Consider the following 15,166-nt stretch of genomic DNA (forward strand, 5'->3'; position numbering starts at 1 on the left):
GACCCAAAGGGAGAGACACGTATTTCCCCTTGATTTATCTTCCCTGTGAAGATCAAAGCAGCAGGGAAGACTTTCAGTTAGCCCTCCCTGGAGCACCAGCCTTACAGGATTGCTATGTGCGTAATATTAGTCAAACAAAAGATAAAGACCAAGTGTATTAAACAGCTACATAGCCATGCTTCCTTAGTGACTTGGGGAAGGAATTTGATAGTATCTGATGAGATTAGTCCGCTTTCCACGGGCCTTGGCAGCCAGCAGGTGTCACTGGGGGCCTCGTGGCCCTGACTTTGGGTGGGGACCATTGTCACCTACAGGCCTTCCGCGCATTCCCTCCCCCCCGACCCACTTTGGATCATAGCAGAGCAAGACGCTCGTGGGGGCGGTGACTCCTCAGGCTGGCGCCGGGCCCTGGAATCTGCCTTCTTCATAAGCTCTCCAGGTGTCTGAAGTGGGGAGGCCGCGGGCTACCGTTTGAGGACACAGGTGCGTCTAGCTCCAGAGTCCATGTGTTTCCTGTGACGTCCATCGCCTGACTCCGAACGCAATCTAATTCCACAGGCATGATCGGCAACAAGCAGCTGGGGTAGCCTGGAACCCACGGAGGGCTTGTGTACAGGCTGCACCCTCCAAAAACTGTGCATCAGAGTCTAACCCCCAGGACCTCAAACAGGATCATGGGTCCTGACCCAGTATGACTGGTGTCTTCGTAAGAAGGGGAATTTGGACACACACACACACACACACACACACACACACACACAGAGAACGCCATGTGAAGATGAAGCCAGAGATCGGGGTCCTCCTGCGACACCTGCCAGCAGACCACCGGAAGCCGGGGAGAGGCTCAGCTCCTCCCGCCGAGCCCCCAGAAGGAACCAACCCTGACAACAGCTTTGATCTCAGACTTCAGGCCCCCAGACTGTGAAAGAATAAATTTCTGTCTTGTAAGTCACCCGGCTAGTGGTATTTTGTTCTTCAGCCCTAGTCGACGCACACGGCTAGTTTAGGAAAGGCTGGCATCATGCAAAACCCATGCCCAGGTACATCCTCTCAAGTCCAGGGCCTACCGAGTGCTCTGGTTAAGGGGGTCTGGGCTGCAGCCGGGCAAAAAGATGAAGGCTTTAAATGCATGGACTCATTTGCTAGGTCTCAGTGTAATGACAATAATGGAGCTGGCACAGGGCTAAGCATTTTGTATACATTTGCTCATTAAGTTTTCAACAACAACACTACAACGTAGGTAGCATAACTCCTTGTTTTATGGATGACAAAACTGGGGCTTCAAAGGGGAAGCTGCTGCTAAGTGGTATCTGAGGTTCACACAGAGGACCCACCCCAGAGTCCCAGGTCTTAATGACACACAATATTGTCTGGAACTCAGCACCCAGACCAGGGGGCTGCGGACTAAGGCCCGTGAGCCCAACCCAGGTTGCAGCCTGCCTTGGGCCAGCCTGCAAGCTAACAATGGTTTTTACATTTTTAAATGGTTAGAAAAAATTAAAAGAAGGCTCTCCGGTGACAGATGAATATTATATAAAATTCTAACTCTAGCACTCATAAATACACTTTCGTGGGAACACAGCCAAGCTCATTTGTTTCTATATTATTTATGACTGAGAGCTCTCAAGCCACAAGGCAGAGTTGAGCAGCTTAATAGAGACCTTACGGCCTGCAAACTCGAAAAGATGTGCTCTCTGGTCCTTTGCTGAGTTCGTTGACCCATTTATCATAGAAAAAGTAAAGCCTGATACTCATGTAGGTCATGAATCAGAAGCATCGACACCAAGGGGAGTTTGCAAAAAATGAAGGCTCAGCGGCTATCACAGACCACTCCCTAAATCATGATTTTAACGGCCACCCCAAGGATCTATGGGAGCCTTCAAGTTGGAGGATCACAGAGGTAGGTGGGGGATGAGGGGAATGTAGAGATTTGGAACCCAAAGAGGCCATCAGTTCAGAGATTTGAGAAAACGGGATCTGAGCGTTTTTTCCAGGCCCTGCCATGGCCTCCGGGGAGATCCGTGCCAGTCCTGCCAACCGCTTTTTAAGAATTGCAGCTACAGTTTGAGGAAGTGGCCACCAGGTGGCGATAGTGCCATTCTTATTGCACAAAATGGACCGAAAGCTCTTCAGAAACATTATTCTAGCTGTGAACTGGCCCAGTTCCACGCACCTCAGGTGTAATCCGCCCTTGAGAGGGAGCGGCACGGGCAAAGTTCCCGTGGTGGGAGGAAGCCTGCGTTGTTCAGAGAAACAAAACAGCGAGAGCGGAGCGGGGCGTGCAGGGGGCTGTGGAGGGTGGCCGGGGTCAGCCCTCACCACCTGACTGGTCCACTAGAGGCAACAATGATAAGGGTTAAGCAGGGATATGGGCAGGGCCTGTGCAACCGAACCAACCGGCTAGTGAGTCATACCATGGACCAGAGGTCAGAAAACTTTTTCTGTAAAGGGCCAGAGAATAAATGTCGTCAGCTTTATGGGTCATACAGTTTCTATCACAATGGAGCTGTTATGGAGCAAAGCCACCATAGACATAGGAACAGGCATGGCTGAGCACCCATGAAACTCTATAGACACTGGATCTTGAATTTTATATCATTTTACATGTAATAAATATAATCTTTTTTTTTTTACTGTTCCATTGAGAAAATGTACTGATGTCATCAAAAGGATTCAGAAAGATTCGCAACTAATATCTACCTTCTACATATTCCTCTCTCCCAAAATGTAGTGATAAAATATGACCTGTACCTTTTTTTAAGAAAGTAAAAAATACTATAGAAATAGATCTTCTGAAGGTGGTGCCGCAGGACCTTTGCATATACTGCTCCCGTTTCCTCGCTCCCTCCCAGAGCTAATGCCACCTTGGCTTTGAGATTTCAGTGCAAAGCCCACTTCCTCCGGGGAGCCTCTTCTCACCACCTCCTTCCCCAGCACATCACGTGCCCCAATACACTCACTATCCCCTCATTCTCCTCATCACATCAGTGATTTTATATTCGTGTGTGCGATTCTTTGATAAACGCCTCTTTTGCCCACTTGGCTGGGGGCTGATGCCATGTTCTCACTTATCTTACCCAGCTGCACTCCCTCACACTTAGTACAGCAGCGACTCAAAATACATCTGTTCAGTGGATTAATAAATGGACGCATGAACAAATGAATGAATGGATGGATGGAGAAGCAGCAGCATAACAGAAAGACTGGAGGATGCCGGATGAGGTGAGTGAGGTAGGCTGCGCTGGAACAGGTATGTCAAGGAGAAGTTTCTCCTCCGCTCCCCAACCTTCAGTAAAGCCGCTTGCACACCCACGAGCCTTGGTGACATCAAGGAGAGAAGCAGGAACAGTGAACTCACGATAGAATTATTTAATTCAGCAGCAACGGGAGACCATGAGAAAATAACCATCTGGGGATTCTCCAAAATCTCAGCGAGGGGGCTGGAGGGGGTTTGGGCCCATTTTATCTAGGAATGAAGGAGAGGGTTGACCCTGGCCAGTGTCTGACACGACAACACTTCTTTCTCTCCATATGTGATTTTATTGGGCGACTCAAAGCAATTCTGGAGATTCAGACACTGCAACTCAAAAAGGGAAACTGGCTGTCACACAGCCACATGCTGGATTTGGGAGGGACAATTCCAATCTGGCCTAGTGTGACCCCAAAACCTGAACCATCATGACACTGGATAGCCTCCCAGGTGGGTAACTTGCCCAAAGTCACGCTGAAGCTTGGAACAGCTCAAGTCCTGCCCCAAGTGGCACTCGGGGACGGGGCGGGGCGGGGCGGGGGGGGGGGTGGGGGGAGGGCGGGCAGGAGGTAGATTGCCTGGCGGAAGTATCTACGAAGGCAAAGCTGCCGCTGCAAGGCACACAGAAGGACTCAGTAAGACTTGCACACGGGATCCTGGAGAGGGATCTCCTACTCCCAAGTGTGTATTTGCCAGCGATTTGGGGAGCCACTGCCATCTCTGTGAACCTGCATAGTGGGAGGTCCGCAAGACCACCCTCAGGTTCAGTGATTCACAAGAAGGACTCGCAGAACTCAGCAAAGTTGCTATACCCATGGTTTATTACAGAAAAAAGAACACGAATTAAAATCAGCAAAGATAAAAGGCACCTGGGACGGGGTCCAGGTAAGACGAGGCACAAGCTTCCAGCTATCCTCCCCGTCGCGTTGGGTGGACAGTGCTTAATTCCCCAAGCAATGATGTGTGACAACACATGCGAGGTACTGCCAGCCGGGGACGCTCACCTGCGCCAGTGCCCAGGGTTCCCACGGGGGCGTGGCCACTGGGTCGCCTCCTAGGGCCGCCATAATAACACACCACAGACTGGGTGGCTTAACAACAGACATTTATTTTCTCACGGTTTTGGAGGCTGGAAGTTCCTTCTGAGTCCTCTCTCCTTGGCTTGCAGACGGCCGCCTTCTCCCTGTGTCTTCACATCGTCTTCCTTCCTGCGTGAGCACACGACTGTGTCCTAATCTTACAAGGACACCAGTTACCCTGGATTAAGGCCCACCCTAAAGACTTCACTTTGATTTAATCACCTATTTAAAGACCCTCTCTCCAAATATGTATTTGTTGAAGTCCTGGGGGTGTAGGACTGCAACATATGAATGGGGGAGGGGCACAATTCAGCCCACAACAGTCACACAGACATGGCTGACCGCCCACGTGGCTCACCTTAGTTACTCGGTCTCTGGGCCCTCCAGAGGTCAAACGGATACCGTGTGGCCAAGGCCCCCCTAAAACTCGCACTCTTAGCATAACTCTCTGGCATGGACCCCCGGATATAAAAAGAGGACTTAGAGGCTACCTCCCAAGAGCCACTAGGGGTCAGACCTTTCTTTGGAACGTGCAGGAGAGCTCAGAGACCCGGGAGGGAGGAGGGAGAAGCTGAGAAATAACCAAGGGTCCCTGCCTCCCTGCCTGCCCAAGGCCACTTGTTCCCACTGGACTGGCCACATCTGCACCCTGGTCCCTGCCAGCGAGGCACCAGGGCAGCTGTTGGCATGGCTGCAGGCGGCCAGCTGCAGGATGTATCCTGGGGCCTGCGCAGGGGCCTGGCCAGCAGGGGAGCCCGGCAGGCCTGCAGGTGGCGAAAAGAAGGCACTTCAAGGAGGACTGGTAACCCGCCTGCACCTCAGCTTCAGCCCCACAGCCACCTGGCTGGGCTTCTCCAAGCGGCACCAGGAGGCTCTGACTGGGGTAGGCCGCCCTGCCTCCCGCCTCCCGAGCGACAGCATGCCCCACCTCAGGAGGCTGCTGCGTGGAGACCAGACCCCTCTCTCTCCCTCCAGCCCCTCAGCGCTGCCCTGTGGACATCTCTGGGCAGCCACCACCTTCCCGGCTCCTCTGAGGGCTGGCTCCCAGCTGCAGCATTCGCTTCCTCACCCTGGAAGATGCCAGCGGCAGCGACAACGGGGAGTGACAGCCAGGGGTGGAAGCCGGGACCTGCTCCCTGCAACATTCTCCACCTTCCACTCCCCAGGAACGAAGGACCCTGGGAGGTGGGGACAGGGAACTTAGCCCCCAGACACGTGCCCCACCCCCCCAGCCTTGGCAACAGGGGGAGCTAGTCTCCCCTTTGGCCTGGGGAGAACGCTGAGGCCCAGAGAGAACGTCTGCGTGCTCTGGGCCCCCCAGAAGCTGACCCTGAGATAAAGATTCAAGTGCAAGTAGTTTATTTGCGAAGTGATCCAGGAAATGCTGGAAGGGGGCGGAGAGGTGAGGCTGAAAGGGAATGAAGTTGGTCAGGAGTGTGTTGATACGCAAGTTCCCATGGTGGGCAGCTGGGCTTCTGGGGGTCAGTGGGGGGCATACACCTCAGTCATTCCACACGAGGGGTGAGGGAGCTGGCGCACTCCTCCACCAGAGCCCGTCGTCTGCCACAGGCATGCCGAGCCCTGCTCAGGCTGGCCAGCCCCCCTACCTGCATTTCCTTTTTCAGCGAGTCCAGTGGACGCTGGGGGCCGATTTAGTTATCCGTCAGGCACCGTAAGCACAGCATGTCAGACGTGCAGCCAGTGAGAACATTTGGGGGAAAGAAAACACGCACACGCACACACGGGTTCCAAAATCCAAACGGCAACTCCCAGAATCCAGATGAAGAGCAGTGCAAGTGTCGCAAAGTGTGAAATTTAGCATTTGTAACCATTTCATTATATACAGTTTGTAGATCAGTTGTTCTCAATGATCAAAACTTTCTGCCTTTGCCACTCTCGCCCCCACATCAGTCTTCAGTCCTTCTGGGGTTCTGGGGTCCCCCAACGGGATCCTAGTCCTGCATCCTCTGCCTTGGGCTTGTGAAGAGGTCTTGTCCTGACCCCCAGCTCCTCCCCCGACCATCAGCAGCTGCTTCAAAAACATCTGGACAGGAACCTGATGGGATGCACCCCGCGCCTCTCCAGCCTGACTCCTCCCAAACTCATGCCACCATGGAAAATACACAGAGCCCTCTTGGGCTTGGGGGACACGACCAAACGTACCTACACACACACAGTAGGGCTCCCAGAGAGAGAGAAAAATAAGGGACAGAAAGAACAGTTGAAGAAATAATGGTCAAGAACTCCCAACATTAACGAGAGATATGGATCTACACATCTAAGAAGTTCAAAAAGCTCCAGTAGGATAAGCACAAAGATCTTCATTAAGACATTATAAACAAACATACCTTCTCGGTCCAGGCCTCCTGACCACCCTGTCTCGTCCAAGATTCTAACACCTGGCACCTGACCTCCTCCCTAAACATTCAACAGTCAACAAGACAGACAAGCATCTTGTGGAGGCTCAGTCTAGACAGGATGCAGATAAACTAGAACAAACTACTGGTACTATTAAGTTCAAGCTGTAACAAGTATTCAAAGAACGACAGAGATGCAATCATTAGATGGTGCTGTGTTGTCAGGGAGGGCCTTCCAAAGAGGTGCCGCTGAAACTAAAGGAGGAGAAAGGCTTCGAAAGAACCAAGGCCTCTCCCATCCAAGTACTAACCAGGCCCAACCCTGCCTAGCTTCCGAGATCAGGTGAGATTGGGCGCGTTCAGGGTGGTATGGCCGTAGACAAACCAAGGTCTCTGAGGCAGCAGGAACTGCATGTGCAAAGGGCCTGGGGCAGGAACAGTCTGATGTGAAGGAGTCCCAGAGGTGAGGCTGAGATGAGCAGCAAGAACACCAAAGGGGATGAAGCCAGAAGTTTTGTTGAGACTAGATTTTATTTGTGGGAATCTGGATTTTATTCTAGGTGGTATGAGCAGTCACAAGAAGACTGTTCAGCAGGGGTGTGCCAAGACCTGATTTCAGCTTTTTAAGTCCGCTCTAGCAGCTGCGTGGAGAATAGAATGTAGAGGTGAGGAGGCTTAAAATTTTCAAGACCACCGCCATAATATCCTTCATCCCACATCCTCTTGCACAAGGTCATCTTGACACCTAGCCCACTGAGAGAGATGGGGTCCACGTCCAGGCCATTGAATCTGGTGCCTGAAGTGATGCAGTGTAATACTCGAGAGTGGGTGGGTCAGGAGGGGTCATGCAGCCTGTGCCTTGTTCACGTTCCGAGCTGTGGGTCGCTGCGTGAGAAGCCAGCCTGCCTCTCGGGCAGAGAGGCCTGTGCAGGTGCCGCGAGCCGCGCTCCTGCGGGGCCCCAGCCCCAGCTGCAGGGCCTGTGAGTGAGCGTGCCTCAGATGACCTGGACCCCTAGCTGTTGTGTCACCTCTAAACCTCGAGGTCTTCCAACTGGGGGGCAGAGACAATCAGTGTCGGCTCTGCCCGGCCCTAACTCCCGACCCAAGGCATCTGTGAGCTTCATACAACGGCCATTTGAAGCCATTGCGCTTGGGGGTGATTCGTTAAATGGCAGCAGTAACCGGAACTGGGGAGGAGGGGGGCACCGGGGTGGCGTCCAGGGGAGGAAGGAAGAGGGGCGCCTTTGGAAGGAGTGATGCCAAGGCTTACAACGGGTTAGAGCAGCTAATGGGGTGGGGGAGAAGGGATACGTGCAGAATGTGTTTTGGAGGTAAAGCCAAGAGAAATAGTGATCATCAAGGGAGAGGGGGAAGGAGGGAGGACGAGGGTCCCGGGCTGCGCCACGATATATCCATATTGGAGGTGGAGCCCAGGGAGGCAGCCCAGAGCCCCCCTTCCCTCCCCTCCCGCCCGAGCGACTACAACTCCCAGCATCGCTCGCTCAGGCCGCGGGAAGGGGAAAAAAAAAGTTTGGGCCAAGCATTCCCGGAATGCGCTTCCTGCTGGCGTTGGGCGCGGGGCTGCCGGGGCGGGGCGGCCGGGCGGGGCAGCCGGGCGGGGGGCGGCGCAGCCGGACCCAGGGCGCACTCGGCCCGGCCGGGGCCCCAGCATGGCCGAACCACTGCTCAGGAAAACCTTCTCCCGCCTGCGGGGTCGGGAGAAACTTCCCCGAAAAAAGTCGGACGCGAAGGAGCGCGGTGAGCGGGACGCCGGGGGGGGGGGGGGGCGAAGGAGAGGGCGCCAAGCCCTGCTTGGACTGGAGAGGGTCCCGGAGCCCAAGGAAAGTCTGCCGGGGGGCAGGGGGAGCTCCTTGGAGCCCCCTGCGGGCTGGAGTCGCGGGTCCGGGGCTGGAAAGGGTCCTGGAAGGAAGGGGCTGTGGATCGAGGGGCACGGACCGTTACTTGCGCGTAGCCCGGGATGCCAGCGCTGCGGACTCCTTGGGAGGCCCCGGAGGGGGCCTCGCCCCTGACAGGAAATGGGGCCAAACGGAGCGCCCGGAGAGTGGAGGGAGGAGGGGCTGGGAGGCTGGGACAAGGGAGCCCAGTCACGGCAGGGGGCACCCTGAGCCCTAGAGACCCAGAATAGGGGGGGGCGCGCTTCTGCGGGAGGCAGAGACCTGGCGCATCAATCACTGTAGGCGCCCCTCTTTCCCCTCCCACCTATTATCCAATGGCTGCAGTTGCATCCACTTTAAACAGCCCCAGGAAACTGAGGCACCGAGCAGTTGGGTAATTGGCCCAGGGTCAGTGAAGTGACTTAAACAGCTCTTTGGACTATCCTCCTCTTAGAGACCCGGGAGAGAGTCTCGGGAGGTGGAAATCAGAGGGGAGGTAGGAGGGAGTCTGCAGGCAAGCAAGATGAGACCTTAAAGAAATGAGCTGCTTAGGGCAGGAAGTCCGGATAAGGAAGGAGTTAAAGGAGGGAGGCCAGATGACTCCTGGACCTGACCTCCCCCCAAGCCCTTCCCAAAGATTCCCGGACTAGAGAGATGGGACTGGGTGCCCACGCAAACACACACAGGAAACAGCCTGGGGTGTCAGAGAGGGGAGGTGCCAAGGCACTGACCGCGGGGTTCTGGTCGGGCTGAGAGATGGCCCACCCCGAGGAGGGGTAGAATGTGGAAGACAGGCGGGGGGGCGGGGCAGGGGAAGGACAAGCTGCAGGAAGGGAAAGCCTTGTGCTCGCTGCCGGGCCTGCTCCTGTCTTCTGAGCGAGCAAGCCAGTGTCCGCTGTGCGCTGCCGGCCGATCCCGACGTGAGGGCCTGGGAAGTGCTCCCGATGCCTGGCTCCCCGAAGCCCCCCTGGAGAGAGCATCGAATCCCCCTGGGTCACGGGACAAAACGCTGAGGCTCAGAGATGGGAAGTGACTTGCCCCAAGCTACCCAGCAAGAAGGGACAGGGTCAGGGTTAATGAGAGGGGTGGAGAATCAGAGCCGAGAACACAGGACCCCACCACAGGACCCCTGAGGCTGGAGGCAGAGGAGCGTTAGGGACCTCGGGGCCTGAGATGAAGTGGACTCTAACTGGCCACCAATCGCATTGCAAACATCCCAGCCCCTGCCAGGGGAGGAGCCTGGGCTGGGGCTTCCCTTTTTCAGGACAAGGGGACTGGGTCTTACTGCCTTGCTCTCTATCAGGCCACCCAGTCCAGCGCCCGGAGCCCAGCCCTCCAGAGCCAGAGCCCCAGGCCCTCGAAGGGCCCCAGGCTGGAGCAGAGGGGCCCCCCAGCCCTGAGGCGTCTCGTAGTCCCTCTCGGGGAGCCTACCTCCAGAGCCTGGAGCCCAGCAGTCGAAGATGGGTGCTGGGCGGGACCAAGCCCCCGGAGGAGGCCGCTTTGGGGTCTGGGGCACCAGGCGGCGGGGAGCCTGCAGGAGAGATCTGGTACAACCCCATCCCTGAGGAGGACGCCAGACCCCTGGCACCTGAGTCCCCAGGGCCACAGCCAGGCTTGGCTGAGCCGGAGGGCCTGGCCCTACAAGGTGAGCACAAGCCTCGCACACCGTCCAATCCCAAACCCCCACCCTGGCTCCCCAAAATGACCACAAGCCTCAGCCCCATTCCAAGCCCAGGTTGCTGAACCCTGAGGTTTGCTGTTCCCGCAGGTGTGGCCCCTGCCAGCTCCCCAACCAAAGCCTCTCGAACCAAGTCCCCCGGCCCTGCCAGACGCCTCTCCATGAAAATGAAGAAGCTGCCAGAGCTACGGCGCCGCCTGAGCCTGCGCGGCACGCGGGCCGGCCGAGAGCGTGAAAGGGCCGCCCCTGCTGGCTCCGTCATCAGCCGCTACCACCTGGACAGCAGCGTAGGGACCCCCGGGCGGGCGGCAGTGGCCGGGGGCGCTCGGGGCCTGCGCGCTGGGTATCTCAGCGATGGCGACTCGCCGGAGCGCCCAGCCGGGCCCCTGTCGCCCACCGCCTTCCAGCCCTACGAGGTGGGCCCATCAGCCCGGGCGCCGCCTGCCGCACTCTGGGGCCGCCTCAGCCTGCACCTGTATGGGCTGGGGGGTCTGCGGCCGGCACCTGGGGCCACCCCTAGAGATCTCTGCTGCCTGCTGCAGGTGGATGGGGTGGCCAGGGCCCGCACTGGGCCGCTGCGCGGAGGGCCAGACTTCCTGCGGCTGGATCACACCTTCCACCTGGAACTCGAGGCTGCCCGACTGCTGCGAGCCATTGTACTGGTGTGGGACCCTTGTGTCCGGAGGCACCGGCCCTGTGCCCAAGGCACCGTGCTGCTTCCCACGGTTTTCCGAGGTAGGGTGCATGGCTGTTGGGGAGAAGCAACAGGGTGCAGGATTCAGCCCTCACCCAGAGTGCCCAGGGCACCAAGCCTGGGGTGGGGGTGCAGCTTGGAATAGGAGGTCAGGGCAGAGGAGCCAGTGGGGGGCAGATCCCACTCAAGTCCCTTTGTGTCTTCAGGGTGCCAGGCCCAGCAGCTGGCCGTGCGCCTGGAGCCCCAGGGGCTGCTCTATGCCAAGCTGACCCTGTCCGAGCAGCAGGAAGCACCCAGCACAGCTGAGCCCCGTGTCTTTGGGCTGCCCCTGCGTCTGCTGGTGGAGCGGGAGCAGCCCCCAGGCCAGGTGCCCCTCATCATTCAGAAGTGTGTTGGGCAGATCGAGCGCCGAGGGCTGCGGGTAAGCCTCTCGCCCCACACCCTAGTTCGCCCTGAGCTCAGACCCACTCCCCAGGACACCCACTATACAGAGGCCAGGCCTTTCCCCCATCCCGACCCCGCCTGGGATACTCCAAGCTCCAGTCCCAGCCTAGACAAGGTCAGGAAGCCCCCCTAGACCATAGCACCTAACCCAAAACCTGTGGGTCACCCACCCATTTAGCGACACAGGATCCTAGCCCTTCTGGAGCTCAGTGTCATGGCAGAAAAACATGAACCCAATAATAATTCACAAGTGTAAAACTGGCTGGGACAAGTGAAGCAGCTGGGGAGCTTAAAGCAGGACTTCATCTGCTGGTTGGGGCAGTCAGGTGACAAGTGAGCTGAGGAGTCAAAGGTTCCCAAGTCAAAGGATGTGGGTATCCAGACAAGTGATCCAAGCAGAGGATTTACAGATCCAGGTTTTCCAGATGGCCAGATGGGGACCCTATGACAGGTGTCAGAGGGGCAGGAAGGCAGCCATTGAGGCTACAGCTAGCCTCCAGCCTCTCAGCCATCGGCCACCCTGAGCCAGAACTCCAGCCCCCACCCCACTGGGCCCTGATCAGTCTGTGGCTCCAGCAAGAAGCCATTGCCTCTCTGCTCCCACCCATAGGTAGTGGGGCTGTACCGTCTGTGCGGCTCAGCAGCTGTGAAGAAAGAGCTTCGGGATGCCTTTGAGCGGGACAGCGCAGCTGTCTGCCTCTCCGAGGACCTGTACCCCGATATCAATGTCATCACTGGTCAGCATGCCTCTTCCCCTCCCACCGCATCCCTACCTGCTCCTCATTCAACCCTCACCTCGTGGCAGTCCCTGTTGCCCCTCTGGGACCTCACCTCTACAGTCTGGCCTTGTGTTCACCTTCCTGCACCTGTCCCCCTCTTCCCGCCTCCCAGCCCAGCTGACCCCTCTAGCCTCAGAAGCCAGGGTTGCCCTGACAAGTGGTCCCTGTGTCCGCAGGCATCCTCAAGGATTATCTTCGGGAGTTGCCCACCCCACTCATCACCCAGCCCCTCTATCAAGTGGTGCTGGAGGCAATGGCCAGAGGGCCCCCGAGCAGGGCTCCCCCCAGCGCAGAGGGCACCCGTGGGCTCCTCAGTTGCCTGCCAGAGGTAGAGAGGGTGAGTTGGGCATGTGCAAGAGTGGGTGGGACAGGGCGTGGGCTGACATTGGTAGAACATTTCATCCATGCCTGGCCCAGTGATGGCCATGAGTGTGTGGCATCAGAAAGTAGATGTGATTAGTATCCCCACTTAATGAATGTGGAAACCAAGGCCCAAAGCAGTTGGGTGAGTTACCCAAGGTTGCACAGCCAGATTATATCAAAAACACACTGTAACCCTGGGTGGTGCGGTGGTGGCACAGTTGGTTGGAGCATCGTGCTGTAAACGGAAAGGCTGCAGGCGCAATTCCCTGTCAGGGCACGTGCCTACGTTGTGGTTCAGTCCCCAGTAGGGGCCCCTACAGGAGGCACCTGATGGATGTTTCTCTCCCTCCCTTCCCTTTCCTATAAAATCAATAAGCATGTCCTTGGGTGAAGATAAGAACAAACCAAAACACAGACTGTGAACACAGGTCTGTCAGCCTCCCATAAGGAAGATTCCAGGCTACGGGATCCTGGACAAGACCGGACCCTCTCTGTGCCTCAGTACCCTCATCTATAAAATGGGATTAATATCAACCCTGCCCAGAATACAGAGGAGTGGGTTCAAGTCCAAGCTTTGCCTTTCCAAAGCTGTTACCATTGGTCTCCGCTCCAGCAAAATGGGATCATAATACTAATACCTAATGGTTAAGACAGCTTGGTCCTGTCACAGCTATGAGACCTTGAACCTCAGTTCCCCCATTCTGAGTCGCCTTAGTCTCCCTCATGCCCTCTCAACCCTCTTCTCAGGCCACACTGACGCTTCTCCTGGACCACCTGCGCCTGGTCTCCTCCTTCCACGCCCACAACCGCATGACCGCGCAGAACCTGGCCGTGTGTTTCGGGCCCGTGCTGCTGCCGGCGCGCCAGGACCCCGGCAGGCCCCGCATCCGCAACTCTGGCCCGGGCCTTGCCAACACCGTGGACTTCAAGCGTCACATCGAAGTTCTGCACTACCTGCTGCAGGCCTGGCCAGGTGAGTCCGACCCCGGCCCGAACCGCCAATCCGGACCAGGCCGCCGAGGCAATGCGTTCTCTGGCAGCCAATCAGTCTCGGGTTTCAAGCAAGCCGCGCCCCCTTCATCAGAGTAAACAGAATCGGAGGCCCGAATCTTGGGTGCCTCCCCTCACCCTCCCAGAGCTAGCAACAGGTACCAATCCACACTTGGTGCGGCTTCTTAGATGCCAATCAGGTTGCCTAAGCAACCAGCTCAGCCAATGAAATCGTGATCGGTCGGAGGCCTTGCCTTTCCACAAACCGGTCAGGGGCCTGGTTATCTAAACAGCCAATCACAGGCCTGGCTGTCGTCGCTGTGCGTAACGTCATCACAAGCCCGCCCTCTCCCTCCACAGATCCTCGCAGGTCCCCAGAGGCTCCGGGCTTCGCCCCGTACCTCCGGCCGAAACGACAGCCGCCGCTGCACTTGCCGCTGGCGGCTCCCGAAGTAGTGCCTCGCCCCCGCGGCCGGGGCGGTCCTGAGAGCCCCCCGAGTAACCGCTACGCAGGAGACTGGAGCGTTTGCGGGAGGGACTTTTTGCCCTGTGGACGGGACTTTTTGTCCGGGCCGGACTACGACCACGTGACGGGCAGCGACAGCGAAGACGAAGAAGATGAGGAGGCCGGAGAGCCGACGGGTGCCGCCGACTTCGAGGATGACTTTGACGCGCCCTTCAACGCCCACCTGAACCTGAAAGACTTTGATGCGCTCATCCTAGACCTGGAGAGAGAACTTTCCAAGCAGATAAACGTGTGCCTCTGAGCCGGGCGGGGCAGGACCCCTGTAGCTAAGGGCGGGGCTTCTGACAAGACGGACCAGACCAGTGTGTCGGGTTGTAGCTCCTGATTGCTGGGGAGTTGCCGAGTGAGACCAGCCAGCCAGATGCTGCGACTCATTTCTCATTTCCAATGCTAAATTATTTGGGTACTGGTTGCAAAGGCCAGGGACTTGAGATTTTGGGGACCAGCTGTTGTGACCATCTTTTCTAAGTACCAAGGGCTTCTCCCGCTTGCTGGGCTGGCCTTTCTTGCCTCCCCTTTGCTGGGGAATCACCAGTTAATGTGAGCATCACCCTGGGATGGTGAGACACCCCCACCCCCAGTCAATTCTTTTGCTGCTGCCAACCAAATCAGTATTAGCTTTGAGCACTGCACTCTTTGCTTCTCCCTCCCTTGGAGGGCCCAAAGACTATGAGGCGCTGTTTGGGGTGAGGTCAAGAACAGCCTCTATAGGGACTCCAGCTGGATAGGGACAGCCTGGGGCTTATAGAAAAACGGCGGTTTCCCCACTCTTTCCCAGGGAAAACCCCACAATTGCCTCAAACCAGCTGGCCTTTTCCTTCCCCAGTTCTTCCTCAATCCCTAAAGAAAATGAGCACTTACAAGACCTCCCTTTTGGAGGGGCCCCACCTGAAGTGTCAGGCTGGGGGCACTTTGGTACGGAACATATTTATTGCCTCCATGCGTGTGTGTCTGTGTGTGAGGATGAGTGTGCATGGACATCTCTGCAGCGGGCGTGTGGGGCTCTTTCAGGGACCATGGCAAGGGGCGGGGCGGGTCACAATGCTGAGCACCCTGAAGTCTCCAGCACTGGTGCTTCAGTGGGTCCCAGAGTTCCAGTGGGAGAGTAGGG

At 57.0% G+C, this 15,166-nt stretch overlaps 1 protein-coding gene across 1 annotated transcript; it reads left to right on the forward strand.

The window, feature by feature from the left end:
• The first annotated feature begins 8,324 nt into the window (after positions 1 to 8,324).
• SYDE1 (synapse defective Rho GTPase homolog 1) lies at positions 8,325 to 15,061 on the forward strand. The gene is made up of 8 exons (XM_054578821.1): positions 8,325 to 8,444; positions 9,885 to 10,226; positions 10,350 to 10,994; positions 11,160 to 11,374; positions 12,008 to 12,134; positions 12,353 to 12,513; positions 13,287 to 13,512; positions 13,890 to 15,061. Exons 1-8 carry the CDS (start codon positions 8,357 to 8,359, stop codon positions 14,294 to 14,296), a joined length of 2,211 nt encoding a protein of 736 aa, XP_054434796.1. The 5' UTR covers positions 8,325 to 8,356; the 3' UTR covers positions 14,297 to 15,061.
• The last annotated feature ends 105 nt before the right edge of the window (positions 15,062 to 15,166 follow it).

This window comes from Pteronotus mesoamericanus, unplaced genomic scaffold (assembly GCF_021234165.1).
Source record: "Pteronotus mesoamericanus isolate MK-2021 breed Mesoamerican mustached bat unplaced genomic scaffold, CSHL_Meso_final contig_502, whole genome shotgun sequence".
Classification (NCBI taxonomy): Eukaryota; Metazoa; Chordata; class Mammalia; order Chiroptera; family Mormoopidae; genus Pteronotus; species Pteronotus mesoamericanus.

Coding starts and splice junctions, on each gene's coding strand:
- SYDE1 (XM_054578821.1), top strand. CDS start 8,357: ATGGCCGAACCACTGCTCAGGAAAACCTTCTCCCGCCTGCGGGGTCGG. Junction 10,227..10,349: donor GGAGGGCCTGGCCCTACAAG/GTGAGCACAAGC, acceptor CTGTTCCCGCAG/GTGTGGCCCCTGCCAGCTCC. Junction 13,513..13,889: donor CCTGCTGCAGGCCTGGCCAG/GTGAGTCCGACC, acceptor CTCCCTCCACAG/ATCCTCGCAGGTCCCCAGAG.